A 20,915-nucleotide genomic window follows, 5' to 3' on the forward strand; every position below is an offset into this window, starting at 1 on the left:
ATCCTTAAAGGGCAAGTCAGCTCAATGCCTATGAAAATTCCAACTGCCTTTTTTATAGAAATGGACAAGCCAACTGATGTGGAAATACAAGGGGCTCAGAATAGACAAAACAATCTTTAAAAAAGAACAAAGTTGGCAGACTCATAATCCCTACATTCAAAACTTACTACAAAAGCTACACTAATCCAAACAGTGTGGTACAGGCACAAAACAGACACAGGTCAATGCAACAGGATTGAGAGTCTAGAAATAGATCCATACATTCATGGTCAATTGATTTTTTTTTTCTAAAGGAATTTTGCCTTTTTTATTTTTTTTTTAATTTTATTTATTTATTTATTTATGGCTGTGTTGCCTCTTCATTTCTGTGCCAGGGCTTTCTCTAGTTGCGACAGGCGGGGGCCATTCTTCATCGCGGTGCGCCGACCTCTCACTATCGCGGCCTCTCTTGTTGCAGAGCACAGGCTCCAGACGCGCAGGCTCAGTAATTGTGGCTCACGGGGCTAGTTGCTCCGTGGCATGTGGGATCCTCCCAGACCAGGGCTCGAACCTGTGTCCCCTGCATTGGCAGGCAGATTCTCAACCACTGCGCCACCAGGGAAGCCCTCAATTGATTTTTAACAAGGGTGCCAAGACAATTCAATGGAGAAAAAAACACTCTTCTTAGTGCAGGGATAATTGGATATTCCATGCAAAAGAATGAAGTAGGACCCTCACCTAACACCAAATATGAAAATTAACTCAAAATGAATCAAGTGAAAGCTATAAACTATAAAATTCCTAGAAGAAAACACAGATCTTTATCACCTTGAAGCAGGCAGTGGTTTCTTAGCTATAACATCTAAAGGACAAACAGCAAAAGAAAAAAATAGATAAATTGGACTTCATCAAAATTTTAAAAGTTTGTGCTGCAAGACACGAAAGAAAGTGAAAAGACAATCTAAAATGAGAGAAATAGCTCAACTGGAGATTGGAGATAAGGGTGGCAGGGGCAGCAGTCTAGAGAAGCTTTCCGCATCACCCGGACCTACTGGAAAACCAGGAACTCTTCCTACTCTCAGGAAGTCCTTTCCTAAAGCCCTCCCTTTACCTCCTCCCCCACCCTTTCTCCCACAATTCCCCCTGCAGCCATTCTGGCTACAACTCTCGGTACAATAAGGCTGAAGCCAGAGGGGGAGTCATGCAAAGGCTGTCCTAGACACATAGAATTCCTACGTGGGATGTAGAGCCAGGGAATGTGAATTTACCAAAAAACTCTCCGGTGATTCTCATTTGCGTGCTCTAGTGGAGGAAATTGTACCACACCCTAAAAAGATTGGCAGGAACTTGAAAGTCAATTAAATATTTAGTTAAATGAAAATAATTGTTGTAAGTATGGTTACTAAATTGAATGCAAAAATCCAAAGCCAAATCTTGAGAAAGAACATTTATATAATAAATATAGCATAATAATTGAGTTTTATGACCCCAGATTACATTAGTAAAGACAGGAATTTGTGAGATGTAAAAGCGAAAACAAACAAAAATAAAACCCATAAAATGAGAGAAATATTTGCAAATCCTATGTCTGATAAGGGTCTTATAAGTGCTGCAGTAAACACCTCTGCACAAACCTGTTTGTATGCCTGTGCAAGTCCAGGTATAGTACATACTGTTACGCAGGATCCAGAATACAAAGAGAATCTTTACAACTCAACAATAAAAAACCAAATAACAAAATCAAAGGGGCAAAGGATTTAAATAAACATTTCCCCAAAGATATGCAAATAGCAAAAAAAGCACATGAAAGGATGCTTGATACCATTAGTCATTAGGGAAATACAAATCAAAACCACAATATGATACCATTTCATACCCCACGCAATGGCAAATTTTTTAAAAAAGAAAGAAAATAACAAGTGTTGGAGAGGATGTGGAGAAATTAATCAGAGCACTCAACACACTGCTGGTGGGAATGAAAAAATGATACAACCTCTGTAGGGGTTCCTCGATAAATTAAACATAGAATTACCATATAAGCCAGCACTTCCACTCCCAAGTATACACCCAAAAGAACTGAAAACATATTCACACAAAAACCTGTACACGAATGTTCACAGCATTATTATTCATATTAGCCAAAAAAGTAGAAACAACCCAAATGTCCATCAACTGATAAATGTATAAACAAAATGTGGCATATCCATACAATAGAGTATTATTTAACCAAAAAAAAAAAAAAGAAATGATATATGCTATAACATGGCTGAATATTGGAAACATGCTAAAATGAAAAGAGTCAGACACAAAAGGTCACATATTGTATGAATCCATTTACATGAAATATTCAGAATAGGCAAATCCAGAAACAAAAAGTGGATTAGTAGCTGCCAGGGTTGGGGAAAGGAGAGAACAGGAAGTGATTGCTAATGGGTAAGGGGTTTCTTTCGGGGGTAACAGCAATGTTCTGCAATTAGATGAATACATAACCTTGTGAATATACTAAAAAACAATGAACTGTGTACTTTAAAATGCAGATTTTACAGTACATGAATTATATCTTAGAAAAGAAAAACAGTAAAGGACAGGATCCACAAAATAATTTAAGTCATGATTTACCCCAGCAATAAAAGAATTAGTATTCAGTCTGTAGGTGACTTTGGGTCTAAAACTATGCATCCAGAATAAAGAAGATTAATTGGGGGACTGATTTCAAGCACTTATAGTCATGGGACCATACATAGAACAACCTTCCAAGTGCAGATGTAGAAATGAGAGCTGTAACTAAGGAACCAGATGAGCAAGCCCAAAAGAATGATCTCCAGAGTACAGTTCCTTTCAAGTAAACTACTATGAGCCAAAGCACACTACAGCTCTACCTAACTTTAATCAGATCCAGCCCTTTTATGAAGGTATATTCATTACAGATATGGAGGAGGGATATGATCACCATTTACTTCAAAAGATTTAAAAAATTAAAAATCAAACAGGATGTGGAAAGAAACTAAAAGAGAATACAAACAGTTAATAAACATAATTTTATTACAAATGAGTAACAACCTTACAGAAGTAGGTCGGGAAGAAAAGAACTAGCCTAAGTAACTTTGGAAAACAGATTTAGACTGTACTGTAAAGCTGAAGACAAATACTGTACTCTAGTTTAAAAACGTGTTTCTCAGTCATCAGCAACATGGCAGAGTGAAAAGCTCCCTTTGTCTCTCCCTTTCAATCTACAACCAGTAAAACAGCCACAAAGCAACAAAAAGTGCCTCTGCCCAACACACCAGGACGCCGGAGAATTCCACACATTAGTACACATAAAGGTGAGTGGACTGGAACACACAGGGGAGGTGCTGCCTGCAGTGCCCACCCTACCACCTCAGCAGCTGAGCCCTCAGCCCCAGAGAAGCCAGTAATAGCAGGGGAGGCAGTACACACAATGCGATTCCAGCCTCCCGGCCTCAACAGTCCCCAGATTAACTGGGCAGCAGCAGCTGTGGGGCCTGAGATGACACCCCTCCAGCCACTGAAGCACCCATATCTCCACGCCCCACACCCTACCTGCAGTAGCTGAGCTCTCACACCTTACAACACCCGACACAGCAGAGGCATCTGTGCAACCTCAACTCCCCCCACCCACTTCCTTTCCCCTCCCACAGCAGCAGAGCCTGCAACTCAGGGGATCCCGGACGCAAACGACGAGCCCACCATTGGGGCGCACCACCAGGTAGCGACACCATAACACCAGTGACACTAGCAGAAGCAAGGTACCAACAACTCTGGAGGCACAAGAGGAAATAATGACAGCACTGAAGCCACACCTCCGACAGAGGTGGTGGAGGATGGAAAGTGCTCAGAATCCAGCAGAAAGGCGGTCACCACTTCAAATGCACTGGCAGAGGAACAACTCATCAAGCACCGTGAATAACCACAGTAACACTGTACCACAAAAAAGAAAAGGACAATTCTCTAGAAACCAAAATTAAAGTCACAGAATATTGCAATCTGGTAGAGAATTCCAAACAGCTGTCATGAAGAAACTCAATGAGCTACAGGAAAACGGAAAGCACTTCAATGAGCTCAGGAATAAAATTAATGAACAGAAGGAACACTTTACCAAAGAGACTGAAACTCTAAAAAGGAACCAAACAGATATTCTGGAGCCGAAGAACTCAATAAACAAGGTGAAGAATGAATTATAAAGCACTGGAAAAAGAGCAGACCATATAGAAGAGAGAATTTCTGTCTCAAAAACAGAAATCTAGAAATGATACAACTAGAAGAGGAAAGAAATAAGATACTTTAAAAATGAGGAAATTCTACAAGAGCTATCAGACTCTTTTAGGAAGGGCAACATTAGGGTAATAGGTATCCCAGGAGAAGAGAAGGAGAAGAAAACAGAGTTTATTTAAAGAAATAATAACTGAGAAATTCCCAAACCTGGGCAAAGGAACCAGATATACAAGCCCATGAAGCTAAGAGAACACCTAATTACCTCAATGCAAAAAGACCTTCTCCAAGACATATTATATTAAAATTGTCAAAAATCAATGACAAAGAAAGAATTTTAAAGGTAACCTAGAAAGGAACCCCACTCAGGCTACCAGCAGATTTCTCAGCAGAAACTCTACAGGCAGGAGGGAATGGAATGACATTCTCAAAACACTGAAAGATAAAAACTGTCACTCAAGAGTACTCTAGCCAGCAAATTTATCACTCACATATGAAGGACAAATACTTTCCCAGACAAACAAAAGCTGAGGGAGTTAATCAACACTAGACCTGCCATCTACCAGAAACAAAAAGGCAGAAGTACATAGAACTTCCAGTAAGGTGACAGACTCAGAAAATTGCAACTCTTTATCAGAACAGGTTCTTAAACACTTTATTATAGCAAAAAGGTTAAAGGGAGAAAAAAAAGTAGAAAAAATAACTATAGCAACTTCAATTTGGTAACAAACTCAACATAAAAAGGGTAAATTAATTTGAGACAACAAAAACACATAAAAAAATGATGAAAACTGTATAGGTAATTACTTCATCTTACTAGAAAAAAAATTTTTTTAATGTGTTTCTCACAGGGGAAAAGGTTAGCAATTCTGAAACTACTTTTGTGTGTGTGCACAAAGATTGAACAAATAAGTAAATACACTGTGGATGAGAACAGATTTCTTACCTCTGGAGAAGGAAGTAAAAGGAAAGGGAAAAAGCTGGGGGGGTGGGGACTGGAATGAACCCTGAGGTATGGGATTGGAACTGGCAGCATCAGTATGAACTCATGGTTTTTAATCTACATGTAGATGGATAGATAACGAAATAAAAATATATTTTATGTAAATTACAAATGTGTATTACTATACATGTATTTGCTAGCTCTGTCTACTGAGAAGACTTAGAAACAGTAACACCCCAACAGTACTGAGCACGCCTGGCACCCAAATCTTGGTTTCTAGATACCACTCTCCAATAAAATGAATCTGCCTCCTTTGGAAAAATGGTTGATTCCATGGCTGGCGCAAACAGGAAAAACATGAGACGCATGGGGAACACACTGTGGTACCAGAAAGTGAATTAGTACCCACAAAATGATGGGTACGCTGTAAAAAGGACACAGCAGGCAAATTTGAATGTGTTCTCAATAACCAAAGCTGGAACAATTTGAGCATCAAAACACTGGATTTTAACCCACATGGTAAAATAAATATCCACAGATCCATGTAAATAAATAGTTGGACCATTGGTAAATGGAGGAAAAAGGACAATTCTTCCTTAACAGTAGAACTGCAATTAATAAACATAGAAGTAATGAGGGTGTAGGAGTTCTAACAGGTCTCCCCAAGATGTGCCACTTTGGCATGTGGATTATTTTGAGCTAAAGGCAATAGAGGGACTTCCCTGGTGGTGCAGTGGTTAGGAATCCACCTGCCACTGCAGGTGACACGGGTTTGACCCCTGGTCCAGGAAGATCCCACATGCCGCAGAGCAACTAAGCCACTAACTGTGCACCACAACCACTGAGCCTGCGCTCTAGAGCCCGCGAGCCATAGCTACTGAAGCCCGCGTGCCACAACTACTGAAGTCCACGCGCCCTAGAGCCCGTGCTCTGCGACAAGAGAAGCCACCAAGATGGGAAGCCCTCACAACACAACGAAGAGTAGCCCCACTCGCCGCAACTAGAGAAAGCGCACGCACAGCAACAAGGACCCAACGCAACCAAAGATAAATAAATAAATTTATTTATTTATATTTTTTAAAAAAGTATGATGAGATGCAGGATGTTTGCAGTTTCAAAGTACCTCCTCACAAGAGGAAGATATTAATTACAAATGAATTATTACAAGTGAAAAATTACATTTATTATTAAACATACAACTACTGTTTTTTAAAGCCTTCAGCTAGCACCAATTATTTTACCAGTAATATCAGAATTTAAAAGACTGTGGTCCTCCTCTGTTAAAGGAATCACTGTCCTTGAAATCTACGGACTAGCCAGTAATTCAACCATACAAACAAACGATAGATTCCTTAATTCCTTCTCCTACTACCTCCTATGCCAATGGCATTCATTTCAGGCAGCAGTTTATTGATGGACTTAATTTTACAGGCTATGGCAAACCAACCCCTTATGAAATCAAAAACATGACGGTGGCCTTCTTCACACCCTGTACTTACCTGACCTAGAGGGCTACAGGTACAACAGGGAGCTGTGCAAGCCTTTCCAGCAATTTGTGGTCAGATACAACTTAATGGCATCAAAAGCTACCAACTTTGAATCCTATAGATTTAAGTTGAATGAGAATTTCTTTGCTGCCACAAAATCAGCTTTACTTTATTAATCTCATGTGATATATGGGAAAATTAATGCATAGGGAGACAGAACTGATTTTTTTCCTAAAGGAAAGACTCCTCAAAGTACCAGCAAAGGACTCCTCAAAAATGAGAATGCCACACAACTATGTACATGTAAATAAACATTAAACACAGTGAGGCTATGATTAGAATGCATTTTCAAGGGAATGGTCTCTTGTATTAGAATTGAAAATACATGTGTCCTGTCCCTAACATGAGTGGAACAGACAGTGGTAATGTCCACACTTTACAAAAGAGAATAAAAAGGTACTTGACAAGCAAAAGAAAGCCACCTATCTGAAGGAAAGTGCCGACTTCTGAGAGGAGCCTACCTGAAATTCTGTAAATGGATAAAAAGGTAAAGGACATCACAGACATATGAGGTCTGGCATTTTCCAAAGCAAGTAACTCAGAACACTTCAGTCTTAATTTCAAAGAACAGTAATACTGCTTTCAAATAGTAAAAGTTCTGAAAGCAAGTAAAATAATGAATTTAACCTACATGATTAGGTAAAAACTTTTAATCCAGATTTTAACATTTTTGCCTACTGATAGAAACAAATCATGAAATACTCAAACCCCAAGCCAAAGTAGAGTCAAAAATATAAATTGATGAAACCATGAGAAAAGCATTAAGATAATAAATGCAACTATAGTTTTGCTAGGCATCCCACTCGTCTCAGAAAAATATGTGAAGCCTTGAAATTAGAAGTTGTTTAAAAGACCAATGACAAAAATAACTTCCTTAAATCTATTCATCAACCAAGGTAAAGGAAATTAGTATTTCCTGAGCAGCTTTTTCATGCCAGGCACTTACACATCTTGCCCTATTTGATCCCAAAAAGCCTGAAGTAGAGTCATTATTATCTATTTATAAGTGAGGAAATCAGCGCTTAGAGGAGCTAACTTCCTTGCCTTTGGCTAGAACAATGTTTCTCAATCTCAGCACCACTGACATTTGGCCACGTAATTCTTTGTTTTGGTGAGGACAGGGGACTGTCTTGTCAATCACAGGATGTTTACCAGAATCACTGGCCCCTACCCACTGGATGGCAGAAGCATCCTCCCACAGTTGTGATTAACAAAAACCTCTCTAGACATTGGAAATGTCCCACGGAGGGCAAAACTGTCCCCAGCTGAGAACCCCTGAGTTACAGTGAAGAAGGCAGTATTTTCATTCAACAGACAAGGGCTACGTGCCAGACCCTGTTCAAACTGAATTAGGGACAACTGAGGGTCTTTGCCCTCGAGAGCTTGCTTTGAACCCTGGTCTTCTAGCCCAAGTGGTGTTCGATTTTAAAACAAACCTCTCTCCACACACAGACAGTGTGACCTCCCACACCCTCCCTCTGGCCAGTGCCCACGTGAGCTCACTCCTTCAGCCAGTCAGCAGCACCTCCACTCACCCACCTGCACTGGCTCAACAGTTTGTAGTCACTTCTGACTCAACCCTCCCCTTCATTCCCTGTTATCAAGATACTGCCCAAGCTCTGCTTGTTTTGCCTAGGAGTAAAATGTCTCTCTCATCCATCCCTATCCTCCATTCCCATCATTCTAATGTAGACACAAGGCCAACTCCCTGCCTTTTTTCTACTACCAGTAGAAATCAGAAGAAATTCACCTCTCTTGGTCCCTCAAATGAATTAAGGGTATACATCAAGATATCATAACTGAACTACCAACCTCTAGGGTAGGGGGCTGGCAGATATCAAAGAGTAGTCGGCAAAGACCACATCCTCCTTTTCTGGAGTGGGAAAGGAAACTGAAATTTCCCATCCCATCACAGACACTTTCACTCAGATGTTAACTTGCAGTAAAGAGCAGCCCTGACAAGCATTAAGAAAAGGACACAGGAGAGATCAGTTCACGTGCCATTAAAAAGTGGCTCGCATGCTATTTCTGGCACTTGTGCCATGCACCACTTTTGCCTGCTCAAGGGAACGGAGAACTGACACTCAAGAAGGAAGTAAGGTAAGATTCCCAAAGAAAGCATGAACCAACTAGCATTTCTGCCCCTCCCAATGTTTAAACCCAGAGGTAGGTACAGCAAACATTCCACTAGGGAAATTCTAAAACAGATAGTCAAACAAAGTCTAGTGAAATAACTGCATACAAACATATATATTTATATATATATACAACACATTCATAACATAATACACAGCACAAAAACGTTAATTTATTTATACTGTAAATGAAAGGCTTTAAGATGAGAAAAAAATCCAGGATCTGTTTTAAAACTTATCTCTCAGGACTTCCCTGGTGGTCCAGAGGTTAAGACTCCACACTCCCAATGCAGGGGGTCCGGGTTCAATCCCTGGTCAGGGAATTAGATCCCGCATGCTGCAACTAAAATCCCACACACCACAACTAAAGATCCCGCACACAGCAATGAAGATCACACGTGCAGCAACTAAGTCCCAGCGCAGCCAAATAAATAAATAAATATTTTTTTTAAAAAATAAAGTTGATCTCTCTCCTAGGCAGAGAACAGAACTTCATTATATTAATGGTTCTTAGGAGTGCTTTGTCCTTTTTGACTTTAAGACATCACAATCAAAATAACTTTAAATCCAGTATCTGAAATTCACAACCTAATCAAAAGTCTTAATTTATACTTCACAGTTTCAAAAAAATAATGATCAAGAAAAGTATTATGGGTAACATCCTAAATACTTCTGCCTTATTATTTCTGAGTTTTCCTGTAAAGAACTGAAATCAAACACCAGTACAGGGTAGCAAATATATTCAGTATCAGGGTCCTATTGCTATTCCAACTTTATCAGGTTATTCATTTTATGTAACTAAATAAATAAATGAAAATAATTTCTACAAGGATCCTTCAACGTCTCAGAGTTTTCTGAAAGAATAAAGAATGTGTTGTGCTAAATTTCTGTTATTTTCTCTTGGGAGACACAAGTTTAGGTCAGTAACTTGATGAAATGATCAAAAGTCAAGCCAAAAGACCTCCCTTTACCAAGAAATTATCATTAACAGGAATATTAAAGACATAATTCCAATTCACACATTCTCTAACATCTGATGCAGGAAGAAAGAGATTGAAGTTGAATTAGATGCCCAGTTACAACCATCTTAAAATGATGTTTCTGACCCCTGCTATTACTGTCTTTCTCTGTCCATAACCTATGATAGCCTTGTAACATTTCATTCAATTTTTTTCTAAATGTATCCAATAAGCTTAGTCTAAACTAATCTAACTGAACACAATTTGAGTAACTCAGCCCTCCTTATCCACAGGTTCTTGTGGCAGATTCAACCAACTGCAGATCAAAAACACTAAAAAAAATTCCAGAAAGTTTCAAAAAGCAAAACTTGAATTTGTTGCATGCTAGCAACTATTTACATTGGTTTTTACAACTATTCATATAGCATTTAGATTGTATTAGGTATTATAAGTAATCTAGAAATGATTTAAAGTGTAAGGGAGGATGTGCACAGGCCATACGTAAATTACTACACCATTCTGTATAAGGGACTTGAGCATCCTCAGATTTTGATATCCGTGGGGTTCCTGGAACCAATCCCCTGATACTAAGGAATGACTGTAATTCTAAGATGTATACCTTTGTCAATATTAACTTAAAACCTTGAAGACGGAAGACATATTAACCAATGCATATAAATACCAGCCATATAAAGGAAATTGCATTGACGGCCTGACATTTTTTTTTTCTGAGAAATCCTTTCCTGTATGAAATGATGGCATTAACCTAGAGTTCATCCAACCAGTTTTTACTTTACCGCCTTTTATTAACACTTGTCCATATGAAAACTGTAAAAATAATCTTGTCACAACTGATGCCTGAAATCACTATAAAAAGAACCTGCTATTTAACAAAGTAAACATGGGAGGAACTTTTGAACATACAAAGAGATCTTTAAGATGTTACATGTAACAATGGTGTAATTTAAAATTTTCCCAGCTAACTTTACCATCAAGCTAAGGTGTTCTTTCCAGCTTTAAAACAAAAATTGACCTTGTTAATAAACAGATTACGGTTAACCAAGATCTCAAAAGAAAATCAGCCTTGAGCTCCAAGGGGAATGTTCCCTAGGAGACTATTCTGATTGATACTGCTTCAGTTAACAGAGTTGAGTTCTAATGACATTAAATGAATAATAAAAACATTAAGACAAATCACGTATTTAGGACTCAACTGTCAGGAGACTACTACTTACAAATATTCTCTGCAGCATCCTTCCTCTGGGTTAAATTACTACAGTTTATCAAATGCTATCATATAATCTTTTAGTTTCAACTCTTTTCTAGAAATACTGATTAAGAATATTATTTTATCAACAAAACTGCAAACATTATAAATTATATTTTCCACACCTAAAAATATAAAATATTTTTATAACCTGGTTTCTTATTTTTAGTTAAAGAAATACAATTAATATGGTTTCTCATCCCTTTTTCCTTACAGTTCCTCCAACTATCCTAACACAATCTTTTCTTAACATATTTCTAGTGACTAACAATTTGAACTTGAGTAATAAACTATTTTAAAAAGTAAAGTGTAGGGGCTTCCCTGGTGGCGCAATGGTTGAGAGTCCGCCTGCCGATGCAGGGGACACAGGTTCGTGCCCTGGTCCGGGAAGATCCCACATGCCCCAGAGCGGCTGGGCCCGTGAGCCATGGCTGCTGAGCCTGCGTGTCCGGAGCCTGTGCTCCGCAACGGGAGAGGCCACAACAGTGAGAGGCCCGCGTACCGCAAAATAAATAAATAAATAAATAAATAAATAAATAAATAAAAAGTAAAGTGTAAAGAAACGTACTATCATTTTCAAATGCTATCCAAAATGATCAGGGGAATTTATTCTAGATGGATTAGCCATGCCTCTAACCTTAAATTAAGCATGTCCTAAAATCTTGAAGATCATTATATTTCTATATTTAAGGCTATGTTAAATAGTTTCATGTGCATTAAATTTATAGTGTTTTTTCTATGAAACAGACCAAATTTATTCCAAAGAAAAAAGTCCATTACTGGGAAGGAGAAATTATTTGCAAATTTCTCCAGCTAGAAATATCTTTTCTAATAAGCCATCCCTTTAAACATACAAATGATTAATTTTTAAAACATCAGATGAAGAGCCATTTACTTGTGCATCTCCAATTCCTAAATGGTATCTGTTTAGATCTGTGATAAACATGCAAAAAGGAGTTCCAAAGGATGTGGATAAAATCCTAACCCATGAATGGAAGTCTAGAACCAGTCCCTGAAATTCCAGGAAACTAATACTTCAGATACTTCTAGTGACTGACTCTAAGTATTCATGATGCATCCTGGAGGCTAAGGCTAAAAACTGATCAAGGTTTGCCAAGAAAGTTTAAATGGGCCATGGGAGAAAGGTCCAGAAGAACTGAAACTGTAGTACCAAAAGAAATTAAGCACCGTGGCTGAAAGGAGCCACATGGATGAAGTTGCAGACACGGCACACTCCCTAAGGACCTCCAGGCTCCCGCTCCCAGGGCCACTAACAATTCCATCCTATGCACACCTAGAGGTAGGCGGAACTTACCTACACACCAACTGAAGGAGTCTCTGTTTCTGGGGAACAGCAGCAATCACTCAGTCACTCAGCAGGCTAACTGTGTATCAACCATCCTTCTCAGGCACTTTATTACATACCAGGCTTCATTCTTTCCTCACACCCACCCTCCAAAAGAGGTCATTATCCCATTTCCAGATGGGAAAACTCAGCAGCTAAAAAAGCTGAGAAACACAGTAACTCATGAGATATTTACGAGAGGAAAAAGATTACCTATTCGGATTCAAATCCAAGCCTATCTCTTTCTACACTGTCCTCTGGTTTGTTGGTAGAGCCCCAACATCTCTGCGGGCTTAAAGCCTTACACTATAGAAAATTCTGCACTTAAATCCACCCACTCCCTAACAATGAAAACTTCACACACAGCATTTTGGCCACTACTGTACCCCCTTTCAACATTCAATGTCATGGGCTTCCCTGGTGGCGCAGTGGTTAAGAATCTGCCTCCCAATGCAGGAGACACGGCTTCAAGCCCTGGTCCGGGAAGATCCCACACGCCACGGAGCAACTAAGCCCGTGCACCACAACTACTGAGCCTACGCTCTAGAGCCCAGGAGCCTCAGCTACTGAAGCCCGTGCACCAAGAGCCCGCGCTCCGCAACAAGAGAAGCCACCGCAACGAAGAGAAGCCACTGCAACGAAGAGGAGCCCCCGCTCACTGCAACTAGAGAAAAGCCCGCGCGCAGCAACAAAGACCCAATGCAGCCCTAAATAAATAAATAAATAAATAAATAAATAAATAATTTTATTAACCAAAAAATCATTCAATGTCATAACAACATTAATGGCAGGTGGCATATTAGTATGCAAACACTGGGCTAGGCTATTTACAATTAACATTTATTGAGCATTACTATATATGCCAGATACTATTCTAAATGCTAACTAACAACCTAAATGCTACTAATAAGGTAGGTTCTATCAATATCTTTATTTCACAGATAAAGAAATTGAAGGACAAAATGCTTGCTAATGTGCGCAAGTCCAAATGATGGTAGGTGGGGATCCAGCATTCAAATGAAGTTGCCTGGTTCCACAGTGCATGCTCTTAAATGCTAGCCATCCTCTCTTCCAAGAGAATTTACAGAGTTTCTCATTTAACCCTCCTAACTATGTAAGCCAAGTATTACCAATCCCGATTTATAGATGAGGAAACAGAGGCTTAGAAAGGTTAATTTGCTTAAAATCACACAACTTTTGGTGGTTAAGGTATAATTCCAGTCTGTTTTTGTTTCACACCCCTAAGATGTTACTATATCTCATATAAAAGAGAATACTAACTGTAAAAAGGAAAGCGACAGTAATCTATGTATTTCAAAATGGCCAATTGGTTTTGAAAATTTCTAGGCTATATACAAGTTCTTAAAAATGTTTAAGAAAAGAAAAAGAGGTGTTATGGTAATGAGAAACTGACCAAAATGGCCTCGATCATTAATAGGCCGAAAACCTCCACTAGTTTTTAAGAATTGTATAATCTTTTACTATGAGGCCAAATCATTATTTGGCCATAGAGTACAGAGACTCAGACACAAGCGTGCACCATGCTCCCATCTCACAACCACTCCCTACCACCTGAACAGACAATGAGAGCCAGCTTTATTAGTCATGCTCCTTTTCCTAAGAGATCAAGAAACAGAAAAGCAACATCTAACAATCCACTGACTTTAGGCTACATTCTTAAATCTGGTAACATTCTAAAAGCAGAAGCTCAAGTTTAACATGTTATTTAAGATTCAACTACCAAGAAACAGGTATATGAATGCATTTAATATTCTTTGTCTCTTGTACAGAAAGGATCTGCCTTCCTTCAATCTATAAACTAAAAGACAAAATGGAAAAAACCTCAGAAAACTGATTTTCCATACCACCAGACAAAAATTATTGCTTTCGAATGCTGTTTCTAAAGATCCAGTTAGACAGTAAAAGTCCGCTGCAGTTATATACATGAGTATTTCAGAAAATGTCTTCCACAAATTATCCATCGAGAATAAAATTAAGCAAGATAATCATGCCTTTCATCATATTTCCCTCATATCCCAGATGTCTCAGATAGCAAAATAGATTATTGCATATAAGAAAAGTCTATTTTAAAATAACTAGTCCTACTTAGATCAAGCTTACATTTTCAACAACAGAAAAACAAATTAGAAAGCAGCCAGCAAGCCCAACTGCAGCTCCTTTGTACCAGATATAGATTTTAAAAACCAAAGATACATGAAAACAAAATGTAATTTGTAAATATCTTTCATAGCAACTTACAGCCCCATTCAAAAAAAAAAAAAAAGGAATAAATGAAAAAAGATTATCACACAGAAGTCAGTCCAAAGAATAAGTGTGCTTGTTTCAGGAGAGGAAAACATTGATTCAGAGTTGTTCAGTGCTTTTAGAAAATAATCAGTGTATGAAAAGCATTAAATATTTTATAAGGCCAAAGGAATCAAGTAACATGTGAATGATAATCCAGTGCATTTGCAGCATACAGTGGACAAACAGGTTCCACTGTCAACCTCCCAAAGCATGTTTTGAAATGAGGAGGAACTTTAAGAAATCACCTCATAATATTTCGTTAAAATCAGAATTGAGTTTTGTGAACTGAAAAGCAACGAATTTTTCCCCAAAGCTGCATTTAATAAAAAATCGTTTTCTTTCTTATAAATGAATCCAGTTACACCAAATCAAGGCTTGATATGCAAATACACAGGGATGCAATGCAGAGCCTTCCCTCCCCATTTCCACTTCCCCTGGAGTGATTCCTCTCTCAGAGACTATGGAAACATGCAGATGCCATCTGAAATGAAAACTTCCTTTCCATCCCCTAAGCTAAAGAAGCAGGTTCCTCGGAAAAGCAGAATCAAGCTCAGTCACCCTACAGAACCTTAATTTCCGAAACGCCCTATGTTACCAAAATAAAAGCCAGATATCCTAGGAAAGCAATTCCTTGGACACTTCACAATCAAAGGAAAAAATAAAATCAGAGAATTAAAAAGGTGGCGAAAGACAGACAACTTAAAAGCCAACCACCACACCCTCAACTCCGCGCTGCAACCCGCCTGCCGGGGGCCTTTACCTTCATCTTCCATCGAAACTGCACTTGGGTTGATGGCTACAAAGTCTTTAGTGTCAGCCACGGCCACACTGGGAAGAGAGAGGAGAGGAGGACAAGAAGAGAGGCCCCCGGAATCCCAGGCCGTCACCCCCGCTCCCGGCCACGCGACCCGCGGCTGCGCCCACCACCCCTAACAGCAGCATCTGCAAGAGAAACCGGAGAAGCGGCGCTGACGGGTGCGGGAAGGGACGGCCGCCCGCCGCCCCCCAGGCCCCGCGCCCGCCCCCTGGCTGCCCGCATCCCCCCACTCACGCCGGCGGGGCGGGGCAGCGCCCCGGAGACGCCCCCAGCCGGGTACCCCGGACGCCCCCAGGACCTGGAAGTTTCTAGAAACGGGGGACAAGAGGTAATCCGGGCGCCCCGCAAAGCCCCAGACCCCTTTTCTGGACTGCGGGGGACTCACCCGCGCTCTCGCGGGAGCGGCTCGCCAAGCGGCGGCGCCGAACGGGCGCCTCTCCCGGCGTGGGGGCGGCAACCGGGAAGGCGGGCGGGGCGGGATGGGCAGCAGGTGAGGGGACTGGCCTCAGGCGGCCCGGCGGCTCGGTGCGGCAGTGCTAGTCTGCTCCCGCCTCCGCCTCCTGGGCTCCGCCCTCCCCACCGCCCGCCGCCCCGGCGCGCCCCGCACCCCGGGCCCGCCCCGCACTCCCGGGGCCAGGCGGACCGAGCTTTGTCGCCACCACTTCCGCCGCGAGGGGCGCGCGCGCAGGCGCACTTGCACGCCCGGGCACGGACGGCGGAAATGAGCGGAGCCCGACCGCCCGCCCCGAGGGGCTTCGGCTGGGGGCGCCAGTCCCGGCCCCACCTGCCCTGCGGCGGCCCCTTGGCCACCCCGGAGACGTGCCCGGCGTTTCTACGCTCCCGCCGGGCGCAAACGGGGGAGAGCTGCCAGCTTCCCCGCGCCGGCCGCGCGTCCTCAGGAAGCAGCCGCTAGCCTGGACCGAACGGGCAGGCTCAGCCATGTTCTGGGCCCACGAGGTGTCTGAGCGACCCGACGATGCAGCGGGAAGCCGCTCCCGCTGGGCGGCCGTCACAATCTGGGCAGGTGACGCGGGGACCCCGCTGCCTCACTTGCAAGCCAGTCACGGTTGCTCGGCGCTGACCGCGGGGCGGGGCCCCGCGGGGCCACTTCCCAAAGTTCCATCCCGGTGGGGGTTTGCCTCAGCGCCCGCGTGCAAGGAGAGCCAAGAGCTCTCCAAGAGCAAGGAGAGCTCAGGGGAGGGCTTTGCATCCGTTCAAGTGTGCAACCAGAGGGGCTGGAACAATTAAAAGCCTCGCGTCCCCAGATGGAAGCTGAAGAACGGGCATTACCTTCAGCCGCAGGTTCTCTTTTGCCTCTTGAATTTTTCACTTGCTCAGCACCTAACCCAGACCCCCAACAGGTCACTTTTGATAGACCACTGAGTTTAATAATCCTTGTCAAGCCAGATACAGCAGACGTTGAACCTAAGTCGTCGCGCTCCCAGATCCACTAGAGGGCAGGTCTACACCTGCTGAGTTCCAGCGCATCCTGCAAAGAACTCAGGGGACAGGATAACAAACGGACCGGGTTACCTGTTCTGTTTGGCCCAGGTTAAGTGGAACTAGTCTAGGATCAAAAATCCTGGGCAGGTTTCTTGATTGAAGAAACATTGAGATTTTATTCGGCAAGGTCACTTTTAAATTTCAGAAGTGAAACCATAAAAATCAAGATGAAACATTTCGAGTCTCGGAGTTACTATGTATATGACCACCTTTGGCTTGCATGCCTAATGATTTTTGTCCACTTAGTGGTGATACACATAAGGCTATGATTCGTGCAACAGTGAATGTGCTATCTCTTGCCCAGTGCTGTAATCAATTTGTAATGATTATTACTATACTTACTGGACCTTGACACCACCACAGCATCACATTAAAAACACAAGCAAGCCTCTAAAGTAGGAAATGTATAGACATAGACGTTATTTGTTATTAACATATGATCTTACAAAATAGAGGATAATTTTCTATTGGATTGCTTTAATGAGCTCAAACATTTTATCTTCGGCAACTTTTCAGAATTATCTGTTGTGAACTGCAGTACTCCTGCACTGACACTGAATTCCTAATTACCCACCCCCCAAGATTTATCACTCCATTGCTTACATCTAAAGTAACTTACACTGGAATTTTACTCTTTGGTTGCCTAAATTCTGAAAGCCATTATTCCTATTGCCAAGTCAAAAAAGAAACTGGATAACACCAGCTTTGTTCAGAAGAATTGTTACTTACTTCATGCATCATCTCACAAATTCCAAGGCACTGGAACAGCAAAATCCCGTAAAGTATAGCTTTCAACCACTTAGCTGATCCCTAAGCTTCATCAACATATCTCTGCAGAGTGGTCTGTTCTATGCCTGTACCAAGCTAGGCAATATCAGTAGCACCAACTTTGACTGCCTGTGTATATGAAAGGCAGCATTTATTAACAATATTCAAGCCAGAGCAGTGAGGGCCACAAGCTTCAGAAATCTTCCTTCTTCCAGCATTTCCTTCTCTGACCAGCTGACCCACCATGAGACTTTTGTGTAGCAATCTCCACTTCCTCATCTCGGGGAAGGAGGACTAAAATATAGGTACACTGCATTACATACACATACAAACATATGTGTGTACACACATTCACATATATACATACATATATATTATGAGAATATATATAGATCTGGGCATAACAACTACCCTTTCTCCCTCAAAAGATCGTTGTGAGGATCTGATAAAATGAAGACAGGTGGTGAATTATAAGCTCTATAAAAGTTTAAGATTATCATACAGAGAAATAAGCAAAAGTATGGACTGTTATGAGGTAGAATGAGATTGATGGCAACGAAATGTATTATGTTCAAGTTTCCTCTCAATTCTTTAGAAATCAATGCTCTAAAAATCTTTACTCCCATTTTGTTCTGAATATTTAACCTGCAAAATTAAATAGATCTGATGCAAATAGTGGACACATGTGAGCAATAGAGGGGAAATTTGTCAGGCATCTCTGCTTAGGGAAATATTACAAATAGGGAAGATTGAGGAAGGACAGACGTGATGTTCTAATTTTATTTATACTGTGCCTTATTACACAAAGGTTGTGAGGCATCCTGTTTTAATATCAAATTTGATAGCTGGCATTTTTAGAAACCTGGATGATAATGATATATGTGGCCTTTAGGATTTAAAAATTGACTTAGAAAAGGTTATTTTAAATCTTTCCTCAATGTCTTAAAGACTCCTTTAACATTGTTTTAAGTACCAAAGGTTAATAATTAAGGAATTTTACATAGCTGCTAGAAAAAAAAAAGTTGTCATATTTTAAGTGGAATATTCTTTAAAAAGTCATATTTTAAGTGGAATATTCTAAGAGCATATAAAGACAATTCTTCATTTTGTAAGTCAACCTACTCCAACAGAACAACAGAAGTATTTTTCTTCTTATAAGATAAGGGACCTGCTACGGGTCAAGTCTGGGGAAATACAGTCTTATTGCAAGAAGTGTCCTATGAAATGAGTGTCATAACAACCACCTGCCAGAACTGCTATACATCTTGTTGGTTCTATGTCTTAGCAGTATTGGAAGAGTAAAAACTGGAAGCAAGAATAAAAATAAAATGGGCTCAAAAATGAGCAGAAAAAACCAGGAAATGTAAAGTATATTCTTTTTATTTTTAAAGAAGTTGATTCCAAGTATGACTCAGTTTCCCCATTCAAGGGTTCTGAGCATGCAGTGATATTTAGGATCTTTGGTATGTAGTACTACCAATCTTCTGGGTTGAAGATGAGGGCAGGTCAGGAGTGCAGGTGAGTGAGGGTAAGAAAGGGAAGGATGAAAAGTGAGTGTGAGTTCATGTCCAAGAGCCAACTCTGCACTTCATTATTTCCATGGAAAATAGACATAGAATATTCCATATTACATATACCCCAAGATTTGAGATAAAAATGAACCCATTTAGGGCTTCCCTGGTGGCGTAGTGGTTGAGAGTCCACCTGCCGATGCAGGGTACGCGGGTTCGTGCCCGGTCCGGGAGGATCCCGCATGCTGTGGAGCGGCTGGGACCGTGAGCCATGGCCACTGAGCCTGCGCATCCGGACCCTGTGCTCCGCAACGGGAGAGGCCACAACAGTGAGAGGCCCACATACCGCAAAAAAAAAAAAAAAAAATTAACCCATTTAAAAGCTATTCTGTCCAGTTTCCAAATTGGCATAATTCATCTCTGGTCCCAAAATATTTTGTCTATAGTAAATATATAAGACCTATTGAATAAATGTGTAATCTAGAAAATGATCATCATAAAAAAAATCTGTTGTTGAATGAATAAACATAATCCCAACTTTACTTTGCTTCTTGCTTTCTATGATCAAACTAAAACATGAGCTGCTACTTTCCTTTAAAGCAAAGAAAAATTAAGGGATTTTCAAAGGTTTAAAAATGAACTCACATCTCCAAAGGGTTAGCTAGGACAACTTGATCTGAACGGGAATAAGTACTAGTCATTGCAAGAAGTGTTAAATATTGAGCACTGCCCAGAACAGATGCAATTTCAGACTTGGATTTTGAACTCAGGTAACCATTTGAAATTAAAAGATAACAATGTTGAGGTGGCTGCTTCTATGCAAGTAGGAAATTTCAGCTGAGCTTGTACTTTGGATTTTTATAGCATGCATATCAATGTCTGACAAAGTCAAAAAACTGTAATTCCCAGCACAGTCTTGAGTTATTTCCTTAGGGACCACGGCATCTACTCTTTTTTTTTTTTACATCTCTTTTTTTTTTTACAGTTTTTTTTTAACATCTTTATTGGGGTATAATTGCTTTACAATGGTGTGTTAGTTTCTGCTTTATAACAAAGTGAATCAGTCATACATAAACATATGTTCCCATATGTCTTCCCTCTTGCGTCTCCCTCCCTCCCACGGCATCTACTCTTAATTCTTAGACAAGACGACTTAGGTCTTAATGTTAAGACCTCATAATGGCTTTAGATAGTAGGGAGGACATAACAACTATTATACCTTTTTTATATTCCATAATTTAAATCAACAAAATTGTCAGTTGCTGCATCAGTTTAATCAGTAAACAGCTACAAAAGAACTAAAAAGATAACATTTTCAGTTATATTCTTATAGCAAAGACACTTTAATGATTTCTTGCATTACTAAGCATTCTGTCATGCTACTAGGGCTGGGGCAGCTGTGGGCAGGAAATGGTCAATAAGGACCTGTGAAGCTGTAAGTCATCATCACTATCCCCCTGGCTTTAGCAACGACTCTCCATCTTCTGAAGGGCACATGCGCTATTCTTGAGAAGGTACAGCAAACCCTGTAAGCTTTGATTTTGAAAATATACGTCATCAAATGATCTACATCAGTAGTTCTCAAACTATGATCCCTGCCACCT

At 40.7% G+C, this 20,915-nt stretch overlaps 1 protein-coding gene across 3 annotated transcripts in view; it reads right to left on the bottom strand.

Moving 5' to 3' along the window:
• ATP2C1 (ATPase secretory pathway Ca2+ transporting 1) overlaps positions 1-16,842 on the bottom strand; it is a 101,715-nt gene extending 84,873 nt beyond the window's left edge. Inside the window, exons 1-2 of one of the 3 annotated variants that reach the window (XM_082840074.1) lie at positions 15,915-16,175; positions 15,473-15,654 (exon numbers count right to left, since the gene is read on the bottom strand). In XM_082840074.1, coding sequence (XP_082696200.1) covers positions 15,473-15,478 — 6 coding nt within the window. In that variant the 5' untranslated portion in view covers positions 15,479-15,654; positions 15,915-16,175. Of the gene's footprint in view, positions 1-15,472; positions 15,655-15,914; positions 16,176-16,819 lie in introns of those variants that run through there. The other 2 variants (XM_082840076.1, XM_082840075.1) reach the window with 2 other exon arrangements.
• Positions 16,843-20,915: the final 4,073 nt, after the last annotated feature.

Source organism: Leucopleurus acutus (assembly GCF_964270905.1).
Source record: "Leucopleurus acutus genome assembly, chromosome: 5".
Lineage (NCBI taxonomy): Eukaryota > Metazoa > Chordata > Mammalia > Artiodactyla > Delphinidae > Leucopleurus > Leucopleurus acutus.